The sequence below is a fragment of the Aplidium turbinatum genome, chromosome 1 (genome assembly GCF_918807975.1).
Source record: "Aplidium turbinatum chromosome 1, kaAplTurb1.1, whole genome shotgun sequence".
Classification (NCBI taxonomy): Eukaryota; Metazoa; Chordata; class Ascidiacea; order Aplousobranchia; family Polyclinidae; genus Aplidium; species Aplidium turbinatum.
Window position 1 is genome coordinate 14,193,661 of NC_137472.1, and position 24,343 is coordinate 14,218,003.

The window sequence follows — 24,343 nt, forward strand, 5'->3', positions numbered from 1 at the left end:
AACGAACAATAATAAATACAAATAAATAAATGATTTGATAGTATGGATGATTTTAATCATAATTAAATAAATACAATATTTTTAGATTGCAATACATGGTATATTTATACACCATACACTAGATATAAAATACAATTATGCAGATTCTATGTCATCGCAACCGTCTGCTGAAGCTTCAACAGAAACAGACAATATGAAAAAAGATTGGAAAAGAGCTACTTTCTCACAATCCGTGCGTAACATAGGAGGACATCAGGTGTGTGACATATTAAAAGTTCTTACCGGCAATGCATTCTGTTTAGTGACTTAACACTTCAAGATTGCCAACCACGTTAACAATACAGTAGGTTTTTTATTTCTTGTAAGATTAAATTATTCCTTTTTTTTACAATGTTGCAGAGTGTCCAGCTTTCTGTTGCTGTAAATCACATTATATATTTCTTTTCATAGGTAGGCTACTTATTTAAAATACTTGGCCCAAGGACATCGAGTGATTGAGAATGAGTTTCTTACTGTTTTATTTATTGCTAAAAGCGTAGAAACTGTTTATAGCCTATGTAGCCTACTAGCTTACATATGCTTGATAATTTAAAAGATTTTTACTTTAGAATTTTTTTATAAATTTTTGTAGCCAACAATTAATTAACTTTGATTTTCATTATCATCAACATGTTTTTTTCCTCGTATTGAGGGTTGATGAGATGATGACAATGCGCCATTGTTCACGGTCATGAGCTTTTCGTACCTCACTTTCCCAATTAAATTTTGTCCTTTTAGAGATGTTAGTTGTGCTTTATTCAACTTTAAATCAATGTAAATGTGTGTCCTTTTGTTTTAAAAGAGCAAAAACATTTTTTTATCCATATATATGATGTTATTGACGTTTAGAGAATATCGGTGAAGCAGAAGGTCCCTCAGCGCGACAACTCCATCTCTAAGGTTACGTCATCGGTCAGCGGTGACTCGAAGGAGCCCAAACCAAAGCCAGTGGACGTGACATTAACAAACTGTAAGTATGGCATAGCCTTCGATTTATGATTAGCCTACTTGCTTCAACGCCAATACATATGCATTTTACTTTTGTAACTGGAGTGCTATAAATGTTCACAAATCATTGTAGGCTATGGCTATAAAGTAAATTAATAATTATTATTGCATTGTAAAAAGTACTTTTGAAATAAAAATTTATAGCCTACATATAGCAATTGTTATACATGTATACAGTATATATATCATTTGATGTTTTCTTTTGGTGTTATCGCTGATACCAAGAGTACCCAACTTGTATGATATGTTCTATATGTCACATGTTTATTTTAGAACTTTTTATTGTGCTATTACTAACACCGAATGTGTGGAATAGACGTACACATTCCAATATGCCAATCTGCCATATTTTTTTCGGCAGCCGATTGTAGCAAGAATTGTCAGCGATAGATATCGTGTTTCGCCCATGAGTCCACTTCGCCTATTTTTAACGCTAAGTGGAAGCACAGGTTTTATATTTGCTATATGGAGACGGTTTGGCTTTCAAAGTCTTGTTAGCTAAGTTTTTGCATGGAATATGTTGTGTGTCTATCTCTGTCACCAAGATTTATAAACTAGGCTGCCTCAGCATTAGCAACACGAGATTAGACTATAATGAACGTGCATTCTGTAATATTGATAGCACAGTATAAAATACGTAGAAAGTGCATCAATATTAACTAAAGAAAGAGTGAAAAATAACGTAGGAGCACGCTAACATGACTGAGATGGTATTGTCGAACCAAACGTATTGGCGATAAGTAGCGAAGTAAATTAAACGTTGTGAAAGTCCCAATGCGCAATTGGATGCAGTATGACATATGACTCGAAACAAATTTTGCTTTGAAGCAAATCGTTTTTGTATTCCTTTTACTTTTTATTTACGTTTTGGTTTTGGTTTTACTTTATTTCAGTCAAATAAAACTTGCATCAAATACCCCTAAAACACCATTGGTGGAACACAAGTGTTTGATATCCCAACCATAAAAAAGAGACATCACGTTTTTCTTATGAACCAAAAAAGTTATTGCGTTGCATTTCAGATACAGAAAAGGAAACATGGTTCGTTTTGTTTCAAAGTGAAGTTGAAATTGACGAAGAAGAAAGTTACATTACACCTTGGATTGGGGGCCAAATAGCAGAGGTAAGTCAAGTGGCTCTAATCCAGGACGGCAAAGTATACCCAATATTGTCTTTTTTGGGACTTTATAAGAAGTATTTAATGTTTATGTAGAAACTAAATACAAGATTTATCGGATATAATTAAAATCGTGGGGCTGCATAGCCGAGTGGTGAGAACCCTGGAACGGCAATCGAAAGGGCGCCGGTTCGACACCGCTCAAGAGCATGCGGCTGTGTCTGTGGCAGGACACTTAAAGGCATGCTTGAAGGTGGACACGAAGATTGGCTTCCTTGCCTTCCCGTCCACTTAATCTAAATCTTCAACCACCGGGTGTAAGCCTGGATACGGCAAACAAAAAAATTGAAATATAATTAAGATTTTTTGCTTTTTTTTGTCCTATCAAGGCCCGTTGTTTAAAGATTTCGATTTAAGTGGAAGAAAGACGAGGAAGCCAATTTTTGTGTCCTTCGTCAGGCACGCCAGGACACGAAGATTGGCTTCCTTGCCTTCCCGTCCACTTAATCTAAATCTTCAACCACCGGGTGTAAGCCTGGATACGACAAACAAAAAAATTAAAATATAATTAAAATTTTTTGCTTTTTTTTTGTCCTATCAAGGCCCGTTGTTTAAAGATTTCGATTTAAGTGGAAGAAAGACGAGGAAGCCAATTTTTGTGTCCTTCTTCAAGCACGCCAGGACACGAAGATTGGCTTCCTTGCCTTCCCGTCCACTTAATCTAAATCTTCAACCACCGGGTGTAAGCCTGGATACGACAAACAAAAGTATTAAAATATAATTAAAATTTTTTGCTTTTTTTTTGTCCTATCCAGGCTTACACCCGGTGGTTGAAGATTTAGATTAAGTGGACGGGAAGGCAAGGAAGCCAATTTTTGTGTCCTTCTTCAGGCACGCCTTTAAGTGTCCTGCCAAATACATAATTGCCTGTTCTTGAGTTCATAATCATGCTCCTGATGGGTATCGAACCAATAACCTTGTACCACCGTGCAGACGCTCTCATCACCCAGCCACGAAGTTGACAATCCAGTTGATAATGACGACACATGTTGTATGATAAGAGAATAATAGTCCAGTTTTATTCTACATTGTTTTAACGTCTCCAGGCTTTAAACCAATGCACAAATCATCAAGTTTTTTATCTGAAAGAATTCATCATTTTGCAGTCTCCAGCATCGGTAGGTCCGATGAGGATTCCTCCAGGAATTGAAATTGCTGTAATAGACACTGCGCCTGGGGTGTTTGGACTTTTGAGAACAACTGGGCCCTTCTTTGCTGAAGCAGGGGACGTTTGGGAGATTGAGATAATCGAAGATGGAAAATCACCTCCAGAATTATTTTTCCGTAATTTATTAAATTACTGTTCCTATTTTTTATTGCTAAGTTTTGTAAAAACAATAGTGGGGTAAAAATTACCCATTTAACGTAATGACGCACAGTTGACGTACACAAAATTATGTAAAGGCGTAAAGATGCAAATTTAGCGTAATGTGGCAAAAGTAGTCGAGTGAAGTAACGAATCTAAATGTCAGATACTTAACACCAAGTCAAGTTAATTTTGCTAGTTTTGAAGCAAGTTTGTTTTTGTTTGTTTTATTATCTTTATCCTGCATTGCGGGAAAGCGGACTTGAGCGCTATGCATCGGTGTACGCCTTCCGACGTACACCTGACCCACGCTGTAGCCGACGGCAATGTCTGTTTCCGGTTGTCTACTCTACTTATGACTGAAATTTGGTACTACCCATTACTCGAAATCGATCACTGGGTAGAGGCAATTATCGTAAAGTTTCTTGCCCAGAGAAACAACAGCAAGTGCGGGTGGCTGGAGTCGAACATGCAGGCTCTCGACTGCGAGCCCAACGCGCTAACCACTCGACCACCACTTGTTAAAGAAAACAACTGATTTGGTTCGCTCAGAGCTACACTGGCAAATAACACTGTCAAGAGTTGTCATCGTATTATATACTGTAAACACCAACTGTGTTTCTCCAGCTAATCAATGTTGTTACTGCTCTTCAGATGAAGGAATGCAAACGGACGATGGGAGCGTGTTAGTTTATGCTAATGCAGACAACGTCAAAAGTTGCGAAGTCGCTGTCTTTAAAAATGGAAGAAAACTTTTCAGCAGAAAAAACGTCAAGGCCGGAGAAGCCGTAAGCTTGAAAATGAAGCAAGCACTTCACTTTATGGCTGTAAGTTTTCTTGGTTGTAGCTGTCATCACCTTAGCTGTAAAAACAGATACGACTTATATTTCCAAGTAAAATGTGTCACTTAACTGAAATCCACAAGGTGAAATGTTTCATTGATACAAAATTAGGAAGCCAAAGGGTTAAAAATATAATCGAAATGGTAAATGTTGAAAAACCTGAACAATGCTCTACCTATACTAAACATAACATCTTTTCAAACGCATGATACACGCATCTAACAGATGGACAGATGGAAAAGACCGTGGTGAAATCTCCGTTGCCGTTGCATATTGAGTTGCTAGTTGTTATTCAATGTTTTTTCAAAACATTAGCATCTTCCTTTGGGGGTGATTTGAATGTAGGAAATCATGTACAAACTCACCATGGCCATTAACTTGAACTGAACTACTAGGGCGCGTACTTCACCAGCACCCACGCCAAAAGGGACTTAGTTTTAATGACTTATTGGACAGGAATTTAAATCGATTTTTTTCAGGTGGATGAAGACACTTTCCATGATATCGAAGAACAAGATCTCAATGCCAGCGAGTACATTAAAAAGTCCTCTTCGATTGATATTGACTTCCGACAACCTCGGATGAAAATCAAGATGAAAAAGAATGACGAAGATATAATTTTCACCAAGTAAAATACTTTACTAAGAAAGAATTAAAACTATAAATTAAATTTAACTTAATTTAATTTGCAACGTAGTTAGAAGTTAAACAGCAAAAAAAATTTCTTGGTTCAAAAATCGTGTCGAAAATTAATCCACTTTTTTTTCGCTTTCAACAATAATAACAACCAATTTTCATTGGCCGAAACACGTATTTTATATCGCCATTCTTGCTTCGTTATAGACTACATTTGACTACCAAGCACAATCTATTTTCCGGCACCTAGTTGTAAAATATCTTAAATATTTTTGAAAGCAACAGTGACACATTGGCCTAAAAGAGTTAAATTGAATTTTTTCACTGAAGATGGCAATTGCCTGTTAGACCGAGAGCCTACGACAGAAGATTTCACCCCATAAGGTACAAAAGGTTTGACCCCTTGAAGTTACTGGGGTCAACCATGTCACTCACAAAAAGTATGGAAGATTGACCGCACCGGGTGGATCTGGACCCTAGAGCCCCCTAAAAAGCCCAAAAAGGGGGTTAATTTCACCCCATAAGGTACATGGACCAAACTTGGTGAAAACGAAGTTCTATGTCAGGACATCACAAAAATATCAAATCTAACAATATTTTCGAGTGGAAAGGTGATGTAAGACTCCCCCCAAAGTGACCTCCCAGGGGGTTAATTTCACCCCATAAGGTACATGGACCAAACTTGGTCAAAACGAAGTCTTATGTCAGGACATCACAAAAATATCAAATCTAACAATATTTTCGGGTGGAAAGGTGATGTAAGATGCCTTCAAAGTGACTTCCCTTAATGTGACCCCCTCGGAAGGTTTATTCCACCCCATAAGGTACATGGACCAAACTTGGTCAAAATGAAGTCTTATGTCAGGACATCACAAAAATATCAAATCTAACAATATTTTCGGGTGGAAAGGTGATGTAAGATGCCTTCAAAGTGACTTCCCTTAATGTGACCCCCTCGGAAGGTTTATTCCACCCCATAAGGTACATGGACCAAACTTGGTCAAAATGAAGTCTTATGTCAGGACATCACAAAAATATCAAATCTAACAATATTTTCGGGTGGAAAGGTGGTGTAAGATGACTTCAAAGTGACTTTCCTTAATGTGACCCCCTCGGAAGGTGTATTTCACCCCGTAAAGTACATGGACCAAACTTGGTCAAAACGAAGTCTTATGTCAGGACATCACAAAAATATCAAATCTAACAATATTTTCGGGTGGAAAGGTGATGTAAGATGTCATCAAAGTGACCCCCAGAGGGTTTATTTCACCATAGAGTACATGGACCAAACGTGGTCAAAACGAAGTCTTCTAGGGCACCACAAAATATCAAATCTAACAATACTCTCAGTTGGAAAGGTGATAAAAGACCTACCCAAAAGTGAATCTCCTCCTATAGTTTAATTTACTTCATCCCTTTCTCGAACCAACCTTGGTGTAACGAAAGTGCTATGCCAGGATAGTACGAATGGATTAAATTTAAAAATATTTTTATATAGGTTTTGATGAAATACATTCACAAGCTGTCCCATGATGCATGAAATGGAACTATAGCCTACTTTACAAAAAGTTTTTGTATAAATCATATTAAGTCAATCGAAAAAAGGCAACAGGACATGACAATACATGGCTTTGTAACACCAAAAACAGAAAGTACGTAAGAAGCATATAGGCTACAGTAGCCAGAAAATTGATCCAAGATCTTGATACCACCACTAAATGTGGACTTAATCGAACAACTGACTATCCAAATCAAAACGTTTCGAAATGAATCATTTGGAACGTTAATTTAGGCAGTAATGAACATTTTCCAGCTGCTACAATAAATAACCCAATAAACCCAATGTAGTAAATTTTTGTTTAATGCCATTTGCTTCATGTCTCCAATCAGTTATTGTAACTGTTCATTCATAAACAGAGATTGTTTGTGTAAATGTAAACGGTAACTCAATTGGTTAGCGCGTCACTTCTGGAACGAAGAAGCTTCAAGATCAATAGCGGCGCTGGTTCGACTCTCGGGGTGTGCGCTTGAGCAACGCACGTTAAGGGCTGCTCTCCATTCAGCGGCATCTAATGGATGGAATAATTCCCCGACAACAAGCCTTCAACAATCGGAAACTTCACTCTGTCAATCTCGGTGACCGGGCCTGCGCCAGTGATTCAAAGCCTCTACAAGTATGCGAAACTGCCAGGATTAAGCTCTGCAAGAAGCTTTCCCAGTCCGAGGATAAAGATTCAATCAATCAATCAATCACTGGTGTCGCTTTTACTTTCTTCGTCTTATTCTTCAGATTCATACAATTCTCCTGTTATATACAGAGAAATAAAGACTGTACGAAACAATTGCTATTATGCACTACAGATATGCGTAACATACAATAGTAATTTTATTATCTTTTACAGACGTCTATTTTTCTTCGAATAATGCAACATTGCAACTTACTATTAACTGGAAAAAGTTCAACATTTATTTGTTATTTAGTGCACCCAGGCATTTTTCTCAAGATTGCAGAAACTATTGGTTATAGGTTCCTAAAACGAAACTTTACAGCCAGTTATTGGCTAATGTTTACAGTAAGAAAGTAAACGACTGATAGACCAGGAGAAAGTTTTATATTTATAAAGGGTAACCCAAGCGACATCCAATGCTGTTTACCTTCTTCTTGACTTTCCTGGATGAGATCAGATTCCACGCAGAGACATCTAAAGATGCTTTATACCTTTACCTTCAAACCACACCACTTTATAAGAACCTCCTTCTTCTTTCCAGCCATACTCTAGCAGCAACGTTGCTGCTTGTTCACTTCTAGTTGAAGATAACCACCATCTTGTGATGAGATGTGTGCGCCTTGTCTTCTGGAGAAGTACTCGTAAACAAAGTGGTAGAGTACTACTATCTACAGTAGCTTCTGGTATGCATGATATCCTTTCATTTTCTTTTTTGGGTTTGTAGCCGTCTAAAAACATTTGTAAACGGACTTCGTTGACATAATTAATTTTCTTGTTTTTGTACATGTTACACACAAAGTTCTCTATGGCGATGATAGTGTCTTCACTAATTTCTTTGTCGTGTCCGAGTTGGCTAAAAGCTGCCTGCGCTTCGTGGTTTCCTTGGAGTAATTTCAGCGGCCGCACTTTCCCTTTCCTGCTAAATGACGAGGTGTAATCAGAATCTGTAAAGGCATGATATGCAGGTAAACACTTGCAAATCGTCACTCCAAGTGCGGTAGGCCTATGCAGCTGGTTGATGTTGATGTACCGCTGCGTGTTATTGCTTTGCAAGCCAGCTTCTATCCATATCTTTAATGAAGGATCAAAAGTTCCATAGCAACCTAAGCCAATTACAAGACAGTCAGTGTCAGACGTGCGGATAACCACATTGCTTGGGGCTGGTACATCGCAGACAGCTTGCTTTATCTCTGTATATAACAGGAGAATTGTATGAATCTGAAGAATAAGATGAAGAAAGTGAAAGCGACAGCAGTGACAATGAAGAATAAAGAAACGACCGTTTACATTTACACGAACAATCTCTGTTTATGAATGAACAGTTACGATAACTGATTGGAGACATGAAGCAAATGGCATTAAATAAAAATTTACTGCATTGGGTTTATTAGGTTATTTATTGTAGCAGCTGGAAAATGTTCATTACTGCCTAAATTAACGTTCCAAATGATTCATTTCGAAACGTTTTGATTTGGATAGTCAGCTGTTCGATTAAGTCCACATTTAGTGGTGGTATCAAGATCTTGGATCAATTTTCTGGCTACTGTAGCCTATATGCTTCTTGTGTACTTTCTGTTTTTGGTGTTACAAAGCCATGTATTGTCATGTCCTGTTGCCTTTTTTCGATTGACTTAATATGATTTATACAAAAACTTTTTGTAAAGTAGGCTATAGTTCCATTTCATGCATCATGGGACAGCTTGTGAATGTATTTCATCAAAACCTATATAAAAATATTTTTAAATTTAATCCATTCGTACTGTCCTGGCATAGCACTTTCGTTACACCAAGGTTGGTTCGAGAAAGGGATGAAGTAAATTAAACTATAGGAGGAGATTCACTTTTGGGTAGGTCTTTTATCACCTTTCCAACTGAGAGTATTGTTAGATTTGATATTTTGTGGTGCCCTAGAAGACTTCGTTTTGACCACGTTTGGTCCATGTACTCTATGGTGAAATAAACCCTCTGGGGGTCACTTTGATGACATCTTACATCACCTTTCCACCCGAAAATATTGTTAGATTTGATATTTTTGTGATGTCCTGACATAAGACTTCGTTTTGACCAAGTTTGGTCCATGTACTTTATGGGGTGAAATACACCTTCCGAGGGGGTCACATTAAGGAAAGTCACTTTGAAGTCATCTTACACCACCTTTCCACCCGAAAATATTGTTAGATTTGATATTTTTGTGATGTCCTGACATAAGACTTCATTTTGACCAAGTTTGGTCCATGTACCTTATGGGGTGGAATAAACCTTCCGAGGGGGTCACATTAAGGGAAGTCACTTTGAAGGCATCTTACATCACCTTTCCACCCGAAAATATTGTTAGATTTGATATTTTTGTGATGTCCTGACATAAGACTTCGTTTTGACCAACTTTGGTCCATGTACCTTATGGGGTGAAATTAACCCCCTGGGGGGTCACTTTGGGGGGAGTCTTACATCACCTTTCCACTCGAAAATATTGTTAGATTTGATATTTTTGTGATGTCCTGACATAGAACTTCGTTTTCACCAAGTTTGGTCCATGTACCTTATGGGGTGAAATTAACCCCCTTTTTGGGCTTTTTAGGGGGCTCTAGGGTCCAGATCCACCCGGTGCGGTCAATCTTCCATACTTTTTGTGAGTGACATGGTTGACCCCAGTAACTTCAAGGGGTCAAACCTTTTGTACCTTATGGGGTGAAATCTTCTGTCGTAGGCTCCCAGACTATGTGGTCTTGGTAATATTTCACTTCGTATGATATTTTTAGCTTTCTTTGTTCAATTTTGTTTCACAAAACGCTGCAACTATGCATTATTTCTAATACCAGTAATTTATAGTTTTCTGTTTGAGGTATGGAATTCACTCCCATTATATGCAGCTTGAATATTGTAGCTATAGTGATACATTTTCCTTTTAAAGTTTATGTGTTTGTTGGCATTTTATTTGCGACAAAGTAGCAGTAAAGTTTAATTCGGGAGAACACAAGACTATGTGAAGCCTAGAACCTACAACTATATTCGAAAAACTTTGGGTTGGCCTACAGATGTAAAAATTAGCTTAACACAATGGGTGAAAGTAGGTTTATCATTTGAAAATACCAGGCCTGTCTTTTTATGCATTTAATTCCATTTAACTCGCAAATCAACTGTTTATTCTTTTATCAGACTCTCTCCACTAACGAAAGTAAAACTTGGGTTTAAAGGTATTGGCTTGAAAGAAGCGCTGTACGATGTCTCGATGACAAAATAGGTTTTGATAATAATTCTGTTATAATAAACCAAGCTCAAGTTCGACTTCACCTTACCTTTTCAGACAATGCGATACGGCCTAAAATATAAATTAAAACATCTAAAATTGTAAATGCAGGCTAGTGATGATAAAATGCTTCCTCGTTTGCTTTTAGATCCTAATACCGGGGAATTTTCAAAGCAAAAAGGAAGAATTGAGGATGACAAAAAAAGAACAATATTTTGCGAAACAAAGTTTTACAAGTTTTTATTTGCAAAATGTCCGAGTGTGAATTTTATTCTTGATTGTATTTTGACCTGCGTATCCACAACCTATTTCAGTGTTTGTGATTAAAGGTGATTGAAAAATATATCTTTATCATTCGGTTTTAGTCGTCAGTGATGTTTGCTCGTTTAATCGTTAGTGGTGTTTGCCTATTTTTGTGGTCTTTTGATGTCACTGTCAATGAGCATGGCAGTTTTCTTTTTTGCATTTGTAAGTAAGTTACAACAACCTATCAAATTGAAACTTGAGCTATTTCCTATGTACATATTAGGTGGCTTGTGCAATCTTTTTTCCTTTAATTTATGCACTATGAATCAATGTTAACATATTCGTAAAGTAAGCGTATTCTCAGTTTTTATTATGACGTAACTTACAACATCGGTACAGCTGGAACATCACACAACTAAGACGAAAGAACCATGTCCATTGAGTCCTGTCTTTGTCATGAGTTACCAAGGGGGGTGGGGGGGGGGGGACTTATATACCAGTCCCAGGTATACAAGTTCTCTCATTTTTGCAAATCATCATTTTTTCCCGATTAGTTTTCTTTTTTCAATTTCTCTTTCGCCAGAGTTGTGTGATGTTCTAAGTTTTTCCTACAACATCCTGTTCTAAACTTATATCGTACAAACTAAAAGAAAAGTAAACTGAATGTGTTAAGAATATGCCATTTGATATAAAATGAAAAAGGTTTAAGAAACACTGTGTATCAGTTCATGGTTTTACTTTCAAAACCTTTGATTTGTCTTTTTACCACTCTATTTTATCCATCTTTTCTTTGTTATTAAAATCATAGGATAGCTGCCTTAGTAAAAAAGGAAATCTCTATTCGGAAAACTGAAGTTTAATGTTTAGATGAAAAGTAATCGGATGTTAAGTTTCCAAACAGAAACAAACTTTTCAAGTAGTTATGCCATTCACACAGGTAATTTTCCATTGAAATGAGGACCTTTGTCGTTTCTTTATTAACGATTTCTTTAGCTGGCCCATTGAAGAAAATTGACAAACCTAGCTTTGTAAACTTACACTCATACCCAGACAGATCAACCATTTTTTACATTGATTCAACGTCTGCAGACGTTAAATCAATGTAAAATGCTTGATTAAATGTTCGGGTACTTTCATTCTTTCACAGGGTTGTGTTTTGTTCATAATTAGGTACGGTACCGTTTTAATAAACATTAAAACTAATGGTTGCACAATGCACATGGCACGTAGCCTACTGGATCAACAAAAGCTTACTCACGTATTTCTAGAAGCTCTGTTTTGGTAAATATGGTAAGTTAGTTGTCTTAGACTTAAAATATCTTGTGATGACATGCGAGCAAAACAGTTCTTTGTGACGGAATAAAAAAAGGCAGAAGACAAGTTAGTTGATATCGAGATTTTTTTTGCCCGATGTATCGATAGATTGTAAGAATCTTTATCCTTTAAGCTTTCTCAGATTGAGAAAGCTTCTTTAGGCTAAGAGTTAATTCTGTCAGTTTCGTATTGCTTACTTGCAGAGGCTTTGAACCAGTAGCGCACCCAGCATGGGGCTAAGGGGGCTCAAGCCCCCCCCAAACCCGCCACAAAAAATAAAGTTTTTGTATGTTCTCCATTTAAGTTATACCTTTTGCTTACAGGTTAGATACGAATAAGACACAACAATACAACAGGGCTGAGCATTATAACAATATATTTTACATATTTCCAAATAGTTTTAACAGTCGAACGTTTACGGCTTAACTTTAAGCTCTCATCAGAAATCTGAAAATAAGTTAATTAAAAAATGCAATAAATTTCAACTTCTTCAAGGTAAATTTACATTAGGAAAAAGCAACAACATAAATAACTACAAAAAAATGTGCACCACAGGGAACGTAATATATCAAGTAAATGTTAAGGAAAATGGACGCGCCTCCAGCAAATAATTGTTTGTTTGAATTTGGGTTGTAGCGTTAACAGTGCTTCCTGAATTTTGGTGTCAAATTGGGATTTGCCTTTGCGTAAAATTTTAAATGAGTCAGCAGAGAATTTTTGATCTATGCAAAAAGAACTCTCCATGGTATGGTCTTTGATGGCACCTTTCTTCAACTCTATCTTAATACGAGCTGTTTTCGTATTCGGTTAGCACGTCACGGGTTATCTTAGTCCCGGGCTAATTAATCGCTAATAACGGGAGCTATGAAAATCACAGAGCCAAAATATTTTACAATAACGATGTGTATTGTGCGTATAGAAATTAAATTTTTACCCAACAAATTTATTGAAATAAATTGTTTGAGATGAAAAGACGTCAGAAAGTCGGTTTTTATTCTATTTTCCCAAAAATAGCTTCAAAATTGAAAGTTTTGAATTATAACATAAAGTAATGCTATACTAAACAAAAAATTACTTTTGCTCATAAATATAAGGCATTTTTGGGCGTTTTTACATTTCAAAGTAATTGCAGTAACATTTATATTGCATTTACATTAAATTATATATATCTAGCATTGCACGAAAATTTCTATAGCCACCTGAGACGAAATGCTTATTGTGAAATGACCAGTGTAGGTTTAAAAAATTCGCAAAGAACAAAAACTAAAAGTCAAGAAGTTTCACATTTCTAGCATATTTCCTTTTGAGAAATATTTCACTACTAGAGTGGGGCGTCCTAATTAAACCCTGTATCGCTACAGCTAGGGTTAACTCCCTAAAGTTCAGATGCTCCCGTACTCTCGTGGTGTAAACCTGTATACGACATTGGAGCAGAGAGACGAAGGCGTCTGGAACTTTAATTGAAAATACGAACTAATTTTGAATGTTTTGTAAGTAGGAAAAATGTCCACATCAAATTTACTGTAAAATTAGTGTTTTGTTCAAACTGTTTTCGCACTTATTTGTGTTGGCAAACGGAAAGCTAATTCTATTTTGTCAACATGACGAAAAAGTCGAGATATATAGAAGATTGCGAGAGTGGACGTAGGAATGAGGATGCTGATGGTGCTAGTAGCATGGGGTTCACTAGGCCAACTTGTAATCTGATTGAGAGAACGAATCTTGATGTATCGGCAACCGGTGGGTTGTGGGCCGTGAGTGCCTTTAAATATTAATCAAAAAGATGGGCATTGGCCTACTGTCAGTATTGTCGCAAATCACTCGGCCTAGATTTCTGAATTAGCCCCCCCCTAAATTTTTTTCTGGGTGCGCTACTGCTTTGAACAGTGGTTTTCAAACTGTGGTACGCGGAAGTCTTCCAGGTAGTACTCGAGAAACTCACTAAAATTGATAATACCGGTAGTTTGTTTGTTTTATTATCTTTATCCTGCATTGCGAGAAAGCGGACTTGAGCGCTATGCATCGGTCTACGCCTTCCGACGTAGGGGGAGAGTGGGGCTAGTCGGAAAGATTTTTTTTTAAAGTAAAATTTAAAGCAATTGGTGCATAACCTGACAACTTGAAGCGGCTTAAACTATCACCTATGGTGTCCTCTATCATACAACCAAAAATAAGTATTGAGTCAATTAAGCTTTTAATAAAAATTTTAAATAAACAAACATACAATTGATTTTTCAACTAACCCCATGCCTGGGGTTAGTTGAAAAACGTCAGTTTGATGCCCACCAATGAACTGGATACTATTTTTTCAACCAATAAACATTTACATGGAGTTGTAAGCAAATATGTTAACTTGCTTTAAAATCAAAATGCAATGAATTCTACATCAAATGCTCGTAAAAACATTTTTTAATAAACGCATTGTTAAAACTTGTGATGCCGCATATATAGCACTTTCCAAGTTATTCAAATTAAAATTTTACAATGTATGTCTGCTTAAAACAAGTACATTGGAGCTTATACTACTTATTATCATACCACGACGATATACTCGTATCGTACTACATAGTCATACCGTTATCAAAACGTTTTCCAACTAACTCCACCCACTATTTTCCAACTAGCCCCATTAACATACGACAAACTATTTTCTTAAAATATTGAAGCATGGTGCGTTGGACTAAAATTTGTTTATTTCTTAGTGTTGTAGAACACCTACAGCTGACACACACCAAAAAACTTCTGCCTATCTTTAACGATATCGACGCATAAGATGTTTTTCAATACGCCAAAAATTTTACTTCGAAAGTAAGAAAATACAAAATTGTCAGCCAAACAGGTATACCTTGACTCAACAAATCGAAACTAACATGGATTATGTGTTTTTATAAACTACTTCACATGTTGGCAGTAAATATTTAAAAAAGTTCTCGAGAGTTAAAAAAATGACCACTTTTCAACTAACCCCGCCTTCCAACTAACCCCACTCTCCCCCTACACCTGACCCACGCTGTAGCCGACTGCAATGTCTGTTTCCGGTTGTCTACTCTATTTATAACTTAAATTTGGTACTAAAATAAAATACCGGTAATAGAATTTGCTCACTTTCCGATTACACAATGTACATTATTGTGTCATAAAGACTCATAATTAATTTCATTCTGAGGAGGATTCAAGCGTTTATGACGCAATATTTTAGTCAGTGATTCTCAAACTTTTTTCGTTGTCACGCTTTTTGAAAAGTTTGTTTGATTTGCCACCTGACCAGATATAGGAATGTCATTCATTTTTATTTGCTACAGTTTGAATGATGATGAGTTCTAATGCACAATTGCACATGGGAATAATAGACTAAATCCAGGGTTGCCAGATCCACTTATGGAAAAAATGCCAAACAACTGGCCAAAAAATGCCAAATGACCTAAAAAAATGCCAAATAGACAAAACGCTGCAAAATCGAAGGCTTCTTCATTAATAAGTAATGGATTCGGTAAAAAATGGACCGTGAAAATGGGTAAAACTGCAACAAAGCTCAGCCTACACTTGCTGCAATTGCACAACCTAGTTATCTTCATTCTTGAGAGTATTCTTCAGAAAAAAGAATTTTGAAAAATAGCCAAACAGGATTTTTTCATGCCAAACAACATAAAAAAATGCCAAATTCGTGAAATGTGGCATTAAAAATGCCAACTAATTAAAACTAATGCCATTAAAAATGCCAACCTAGCATCCCTGATGCCAACAACAATAAAAAGGAGTAGGCACTTTAACCACACTACAGTCTCTATATAAAGACTAATATAGAGACTGTGCTTTAACAAGCAGATTTCTAATAAACCACGAACCAATCAGAAGCTACGCTGTTCTTGACGTCATCAAGGTTGCGTACAGGAAGAATAAAGGAAAGAAGCAAATTCTAGCTAAATTAAATCAATGCTTTGCCATCGGTTGACTTGGCGCATTGGGTTAGGGCGGTGGTAGTCATTACATTGACGTGGGTTTGATTCCCACCTCTGCTATTGCTCTTTTTTCTTCTGTAATTTCCAAACAAAGTTCAAAGTAATAATTAATTCTCTGGCTGAATGCTGGAATGGTCACTATTGGACAGACAACGTAGCATCTGATTGGTTCGTGACTGGATTGGACAGAAGTCCATGGATTGGATATCTGCATGTTAAAATGCCTTCCATGAAAAGGCCAAAAATATGCCAAACTATGACGTAGGCTATATGCCAAACAGCATTTTTCGATGCCAAACCACTTTAATCAAGGCCAAATTTGTGGAATTTGGCATAAAATATGCCAACCTGGTAATCCTGCTAATATCTGTAAGCATTATTTTACAACAATTGATTTTAAATAAGTTACGAAAGGAATCGATAGGATAGGAAGACTTATAGGACAAGCTCCTTGATCGCAGGAGTAGCAAGTGTTTTCGACAGCCTTGAGAGACGCTCCAGATGTTTTTTTTCTTTGAAGTAGCAAACTTTGAGGCAACAGTCTCATCATTTTTCTACGTCGGATTGGATTTGGCTTGGAGTATGGCAGTGTTGGGCGCGATAACTCATTTTTCAGTTAAGCGATAACGATAATCGATAAACGAAAAATGCCTAAAGCGATAACGATAAACGATAAATCAAAAAAAAGTTAAGCGATAACGATAAACGATAAATTATCGCCGATAATGTCCGATAACGATAATTTTTTTTCTCGATTGGCGCTGCCCCATCCCATGCAGCACGAACTGTTTTCATCAACATGACGAAAAATCGAACATAATATACTGTAAAGGGACAAAACTTTTTGTAAGTTATGCATGAATAGAATCGCAACAGCGGCAGTAGGTATCAATCTTCAACCTCTTGATTCAGAATCAAACCACTGAGGTAACCGCCGTGCTTATAATTATACCTTCAGATACCAGTTGGATGCTTTTATCAATTGGGTTACACTGCCGCTTACGTGCAGTAGGCAAAATAATTAAATCAAATGAAACTACCATAAAAAATTTCAAACTTTGTATTTTGCTTTCTGCTTAAAGGGCTGTTTACAGCAAAGTCAGCAATAATTAAAAAAATTCCAAAAAACGCAAAATGCTTGAAAATTTATCAGTAATCTTAAGCGTTATTGGTAGTAAAAATATGCATACTGTGAAATCCATCAAACTTGTCAAATTAGTCGTGTTTGTTCAAGAACAATAACATAATTATCGTAATATACTGATAATCTCAGATAAATTTTTCTGTTTTCTTTGTGAACACCATCAAACAATGGCAGAACGCTGAGTTGTTGAAATAAGAATTACAATATAGGCACTGTATTATTAGTGGAAATAAAAATATTTGATTGAGCGTTGGCTATGTCGCATAGGTAAATCATCGTCGTATTCAGGTTTACGCCCGGTGGTTGAAGATTTAGATTAAGTAGACGGGAAGGCAAGGAAGCCAATCTTCATGTCCACCTTCAGGCATGCCTTTAAGTGTCCTGCCCTTTCGATTGCCGTTCCAGCGCTCTCACCACTCGGCTATGCAGCATAAGTAAATGAGAAAGGTTATACTGTATTTAGCATAATTTTACCACGCAACTCGATACGCAACTGTATGCTCATGAGCGGTGTCGAACCGGCGCCCTTTCGATTGCCGTTCCAGCGCTGTCACCACTCGTCTATGCAGCGTAGGTAAATGAGAAAGGTTATACTGTATTTAGCATAATTTTACCACGCAACTCGAACTCGATGCGCCTATTGTAATGCAAAAACTACTACAAGATGCAAAAAGTGTGATGTCGGTCTGCATGTCAAATGCTTCAAGCAATATCATATTCTGCAATGACTTGTTTCAGTGATGGTGGTGCGAAAGACCATGTTTCCGATGTAAAAGCGGCCTCGTATTGCGACACTTTCATAAACCACTTGCCAATTTTTTTCGCTTCGCTTCAAAGGAATCTGTACCGCCTGTGCGCTTACATTTTAATTGTAAAATTCACTCGCGATTGCCGATTGCAGCAAAACAACTAGAGACTTGTTGCATGCATTTCATTGCATTGCAATTTGCAACTCTAAAAATTATTGTGTTGTCAGGGCCGTCGCTGCAGGGGGCGTGCTCCTCCCATGACAACGACCTGTACACACACACTTCACGCACTGAAGATGAACTGGTTTTAATTTTAGTTTCATGAACTAGGTGGCTAGTAAAAGTATTACTTTTCATTGTCTTTCCACTTGTGTGTTGATCCGAAATAAAATTTATCGGCGATTAATTATCGGCGATAATCAAATATTGCCTTTGGCGATAACGATAACTGAAAAAAATAATTAAGCGATAACGATAAACGATAAAAATTTATCGCCGATAATTATCGCCGATAATGCCCATCACTGGAGTATGGTTTATGGAGTAGCAGTGGAATCGAAATCTCAAAAATCACCTCCCTTAACACTGAAACAATTACTGCATAGAAGTGTTGCCAACCTTGCGGTTTTCTTGCGTTTGGGGTTGTTGTTTCCGAGTTTGCGTAAATTTTTGAATTTGTCGGTTGGTTGTTTTTGGGCTTGTTTTTTTGTCAGTTTAGCTTTTTCTAAACTTGTTTTTGATACTGAAATTAACAGTTTTTTTATTGTAATCAACATTGCATCCTTTTTTATATAGTCATTGGCTCATTGCATATAATTGTCATTCCTGAAATAAACGTGATGTATGAACTTCAAAAGTTATGTTTCAAATTTTTAATTATCAAACTGCGTGCTTGATATTGATTGGTATTTGTTGTAAATTATTGGACTTGTTTTTGTACGGTAATGATTTGCCTGTTTTGGGGTTGCTATTTAGATTCACCGAGGCTTGTAGGTTTTAAGCCACCCATTTTATGAAAGAGGAATACAAAAGAGACGTTGCCAACCATTGGGCGCGGGTGGCTTAAAACCTACAAGCGCCGAAAAAAATATTACTGAATTCCAAATGACATGTCAGTTGGAGATGAGTAGCCTAGGAGCTGTATTTCCAAAGCCGGAGTTGGCAGCTCATCCATTCCATCACCCACCAGGACAAGAAACAATAACTTAAACTGGATATCAAACCTCAATCGTCTTAGGCTACTGTGTGATGTGCAGTCTAACCATAGAAAGAGCTCAACACCTGCTCTCCTGGGCCACATCGAAACGGGCTTTTGCCTGAGGATGGGTTTCTTTTATGTCCGGTTTTCTTTCTCCATCCTATTATTATTATTACGACTGCTCATCCACATCAATATTGGAACTGGCAAATTCAATCCACAACACTTTTCATTAGGCTGTCATTCACTACTACATGTGTGCTTCTCTCTGTTTTTGTTTTATTTTTTGCTATTTGTTTTTTTGGTTTTGTGGCCGTGCTAACTACTGATATATAGCCTACTACATAATTTTTCATTCAGGCACGTTTTAAACCTTTCAAGGTTTTGCCACCTTTTCCCGTTCATTAACGTGCTGGTAGGTCTATACTATATCGATTTTTGTAGTTAGTATCTTTTTCGTCCCGGACGCGTTAATGACGAAAAATAAAATGATTAATTGATTGATTGTTTTCAACCGGAGCCTAAATTTTTGTTATAAAATTGGAGCCGGAGTGGATGCAAACATACTGATTAATTCTTTCTAGTCTTGTCAACCGCGCATGAAAATCTGAGGATATGAACAAAACTAAACAAGATGTTGTTTTAAAAATCACATATGCTCACCTGGAAACACAACTTTTGAAATATTGTTGTCTCCTCTGGCAACGCTGCTATTTTTATTTTTACAATACAGTAATAGTAATATTTGATGTTGTAAGCACTGAGGTGCTTTTTCATCATTCTGATATACATTACGCAATACGCATTTGCTGTTAATTTTATGATGCAAAGTTTGCAACTTGCCAGTGTTGAGTGAAAGGTTTCAGTTTTCAGCAACATTCGGTTATTCCATTCAAAGGCAAAGTTTTGAAGGGAATGATGTAAATTGGTTGGTTTGGTTTTTGAAATTTTATCCTCGGACTGACAAAGCCTTGATTGGTTATTCCTGGTAGTTTCACATTCTTGTAGAGGCTCTTGATGCAGGGCCGGTTATCGAGATTAGCAGAGTGAAGCCTTCAGTTTGTAGAAGTGTTGTTGCCAGGGAATTATTCCATTCACCAGGTGCCGCTGAATGGAGAGCAGTCCTGAAATGCGTTGCTTAAGCGCACACCCCGAAAGTCGAACCAGCGCTGCTTGATCTTGAAGCTTTTGCGTTCACAAAGTTATGCTAACTGAGTTACTTCATTATGGAGGTAAGTTTTGCCCCAAACAACAGGATGCGGAGCACATGTGGAGTGAGTTAAGTTCAGAACCGGAGCAGATGCGTGGCCTGAAAATCCAGACTCCGAATCTCTGATGTCAATGTGCAAATTTAACATCCATGTCAATGTCATTTAAAACTCAAGTGCACACCGAAACTAGGGACAGTAGAATATTGGGACGACTCACTTTACTGATTTTTCCTACGAAGTAGACAACTGGAGGGTTACTAAGAAGTTCAAAAATTAGCATAACTGCACAACGTTTTCTTTTCTTTTAGGTAAATTCATTCTCATCAAATGAATTGCTATATTTGGTTAAAATTTTGGATGCAAGAAAATCTGCAAAACCTCACTGCAGGAGTTTGAGGCTACCTACTGTTGCGTGAAGTCTGTTCCTGCATTATCATGACTTGAATACTATGAAATGAACATGATATCACATATTCCCTACATTTATTTTGGCGATACACATTTTGTACACATGTGGGCAGGTCATATAAACTGCACCTGAGTATGCGACTTATGGCAGTAGACCTCAAGCTGTAGTTGCATCAAATTTTGTCGTAACATTGTGACCCTCCAATTGTCCACCTTACTTTTGAGTGAGCAATCCCCTGCTTCTACCATCCCTAACCGAAACTATAGCTCACTTCATGTCATGTAGCTTGTATAGGCTACTTATGAGGAGTAAAATCTGGCTAAGTTCTTAAATAGTTTTATGCACTGTTTTCAACATTTGATCAGCTGCAAAAATTTTGAATCCTGTCCTGATCCTGCTTTTTCCCGAAAATCAAGATATATCCTGATCTTGCCAACTTTCAATGATCCTGCCTGATCCTGTGAATATCTCTGCTATATAATATAGCTTCTTCTACCAAAAACTTATGCACTGAACACTGTACGGTCCGTATACATAGGCCTAGTCAGTAGTCACTTCCCAATAGCTTAACTTATTTTGTAGCTTAACATTTGTGGTATATTTACTATTTTTGCTTTCATTAGGTTTATTTGTAATATAACAACCATAGATATTATCCTATATATATTTCCAATATGTTCATTTCATTAATTCGTCCAATTTCATTGTCATCTTCCAAAGCGAAGGAAAAAGCACTCAGAGCAAGTGACTGTGAGGTGTTCTTGGAAACTGTGCACTCATCTGAAACAGCAGCATCTAATGGATTGTATGTATTAGAATGAATTACTTTATTTTATCTGGAATATGTATTTTACTATGTAATTTATGAGTCATTTCATTAAAATTTTAAGAGAATTCATGATTCCTTCCCTATTTAACCAGGGCTGCTTTTTGTATGATCATTTCTGTGTATGCAATAAATTCAATTTCGCTTTTAGTAACATAAACGTTGCTTACTTCACAATGTAGATATTAGCAACCTGTTTTAGCCTGATGCTGCGAGTTCGTTGTGTGTTGTGGTAATAGCGAATTGCACTAGCTTTCGGAACATAGTGTTGAAGTCATAACAATGCAGAAACTCAACAGACAGCAGCCTCAAGCCAAACAAAAGAACCACATAGACCCACTGACTTCAACACCATTCGTCATAGCACTTGACTAGGAAACTGTGTTTCGAAAGCTAGTGCTATTCACTATTACCACAGCGAACCCGCAGCATCAGGCTAAAACAGGTCAGTATTATCTACATTGTGAAGTATTTCTTCGTATATATTAAAATTGAATAGAATGTTGGACTGTTGGTTCATCAAAAGAATAGCCTACGTAGCTAAAGAAAGTTTGAGACCCTCTAGTCTAGACCTAGACTAACTTATGGTTGAAATGTGTTAGGTTTTGTATCAACCAATTAATAACTAGATGTCACACATTTAAGAAATTTTTGCCCGAGTTCAAATCATACCAGGAACACACTTTATTCTAACTGTTGTACTGTATACTATATAATAGTTATGCTGGTACAAATTTTTAGTCACAAACCAGTATGGTATCTTGAGCTTAACTGTGAAAACAGAAATAGAAAAAAATATGAGACTTTGATGTTGTTTTTTAAAACAATGGAATAGTTTGAAACAAAAGGAGTCGTGGATGTTGTGCAAAGTGCTCTGTATTCAATACTAATCAAAACAAATTAACACTGCATTTCATTCTATTTGAATAAGCTTGAAAAAGATGCTATTACTATAGCGAAATTGGTTCTTAATAAATTACTGTACGGTACTCTAAGAGGTTAGATTGTTGTGCAAATGCCAGCATTCGATGAATGCAAAATAGTATTTCATTGTGATTGCAAAATTCTTTGATTTAAACTCAAGAAATATATTTAGTGCTACTTACACTTCGATTTTATTCAGGAAAAGTTTGCCTTACGTGGAAGGCGTGACTTCAGCAAGAGAAAGCAAACAGGCAGTTATTGATTTCATTTCCCAAGTAAGTTTTTTTTAGTGTTCAGGCAAGAGCGTTGAATTTTATAGACTCCACTTTCTGAAGTTCTTTGAGTGGAGTGTTCTACTCAATTCTATCTTTTTTTTTATCTCTGCTAGTCTTTGTCAGCTGCTGAAGCCTAGGTTCTATCCTTTAACACCCCAGTTTCACAATGTTTGGCATATTGTTTTCGGTTGTGATGGTCATCATCATGTGCCGTCTTCAAGCAGAATTTGTCTGTTGATGCTTCCACATGTCACGTTCTTTGCTACTCTTTTTGCTTCTCCGATGCTTAAAAAGTCTGCCCTTTGTTGTACATCATCTCCCCAAGTTCGTCTCCTTCTTCCCCTGCACCTCTTTCCTTCTACCATTCTTTCAATAACCAATTGATGTAGCTGACCTATCGATCCTTTCAAAATATGTCTCGTAAATGACTGATAGTCACAAATCAACAGAAAGTGTTATTGAAAGATCTTCAGAATCCATACCACCACGTTTTCTTTTTTATAATATTATATATATGTGAATACAGTAGCATCAAAAAAGATCCTGAAAAAAGTAACATATCAAAAAATAAAGCCCAAAGTGTAGATTCTAAACTCATGTTAGCTGAACATGAGTTTAGTAGGCTATCCACATTTTAGGCTCTTTATTTTTTGATTAGATTAACTAGGCGTTCCGACCATTTTTCTCCAAAGTAACATATGTGTTAGTTTAAGTACATTGCTACAAAAGCTATTTGTTTTGTTTACATTTGATCCATGGTGAAATACTACATTTACTAAATTTTTAATTTTGTAGATATGGTATTGGTCTTGTCTTATGAAATATGAATCATCGCATTGTTCAATTTTACCTTAGTTTGTCTGGTAATACTTTGGTGTCACCGCAATCATTCCGCAAATAAAAGTCATTGGTTGCTTCTTAAACTATTTACATACAGTATATACCTTGTATTGACAGAAAACATATTCCAAAAGCAATGCAATACCAGGACTCAAAGTGAAGAAAGTCATCCTTGCTGAAGTACCAGTAGCTCAGGTGCTGAATGTTATAGTTTTAAAAAACTAAAAAAAAAAAAAAACTTATTTTTACCTACAATTCTTTTAAGTTTGCAGTAAAAAAACTTTTTTTTTCCAGTTTTTTCTTGCAATATCTAGGAGGTGGGCAATGTTACATTTCTTAACTGATACTTGTAATTAAATACCCAACACCACTGTCCTGGAACGTTTTTACTCCCTGAGCATGCACCTTCTCCTCTGCCAGCGACGTCTACGCTGGTTGGGGCTTGTATCCAGAATGAAGGATGGGCGCATTCCATAGGACATTCTGTACAGTGAACTTGCCACAGAGAAACGCCCAGTAGGACGACCTGCACTGCGTTACAGAGACGTTTGCAAACGAGACCTGAAGCTAACTGACATAGACCCTGCCAGCTGGGAACTGATCGCAGCAAACCGCAACAGATGGCGCTACGAAGTCAGTGCGGGTCTAGCAAAGGGTCAGTCGAGGCAGAGGAAGCAACTAGAGCAAAGAAGACAAAGAAGAAAAGAGAGCCAGCAGCCTCAGAACTCCTCTGATTTCATATGTCCAAACTGTGGACGAGACTGC

The 24,343-nt window shown here is 37.0% G+C and overlaps 2 protein-coding genes across 2 annotated transcripts in view; both read left to right on the forward strand.

Annotated features, from left to right (window-relative positions):
- The window catches only part of LOC145773328 (uncharacterized), a 30,916-nt gene extending 18,820 nt beyond the window's left edge, over positions 1 to 12,096 (forward strand). The window contains exons 15-21 of the mRNA XM_082584797.1: positions 144 to 256; positions 889 to 1,009; positions 2,070 to 2,170; positions 3,331 to 3,508; positions 4,185 to 4,357; positions 4,852 to 5,000; positions 10,632 to 12,096. Coding sequence (XP_082440923.1) covers positions 144 to 256; positions 889 to 1,009; positions 2,070 to 2,170; positions 3,331 to 3,508; positions 4,185 to 4,357; positions 4,852 to 5,000; positions 10,632 to 10,638 — 842 coding nt within the window. The 3' untranslated portion in view covers positions 10,639 to 12,096. The remainder of the gene's footprint in view (positions 1 to 143; positions 257 to 888; positions 1,010 to 2,069; positions 2,171 to 3,330; positions 3,509 to 4,184; positions 4,358 to 4,851; positions 5,001 to 10,631) is intronic.
- Positions 12,097 to 17,402: 5,306 nt separating this feature from the next.
- The window catches only part of LOC145779803 (krev interaction trapped protein 1-like), a 30,307-nt gene continuing 23,366 nt past the window's right edge, over positions 17,403 to 24,343 (forward strand). Inside the window, exons 1-5 of the mRNA XM_082591488.1 lie at positions 17,403 to 17,413; positions 21,363 to 21,518; positions 22,663 to 22,738; positions 23,696 to 23,773; positions 24,056 to 24,211. Of these exons, the coding sequence (XP_082447614.1) occupies positions 17,403 to 17,413; positions 21,363 to 21,518; positions 22,663 to 22,738; positions 23,696 to 23,773; positions 24,056 to 24,211 (477 nt within the window). The remainder of the gene's footprint in view (positions 17,414 to 21,362; positions 21,519 to 22,662; positions 22,739 to 23,695; positions 23,774 to 24,055; positions 24,212 to 24,343) is intronic.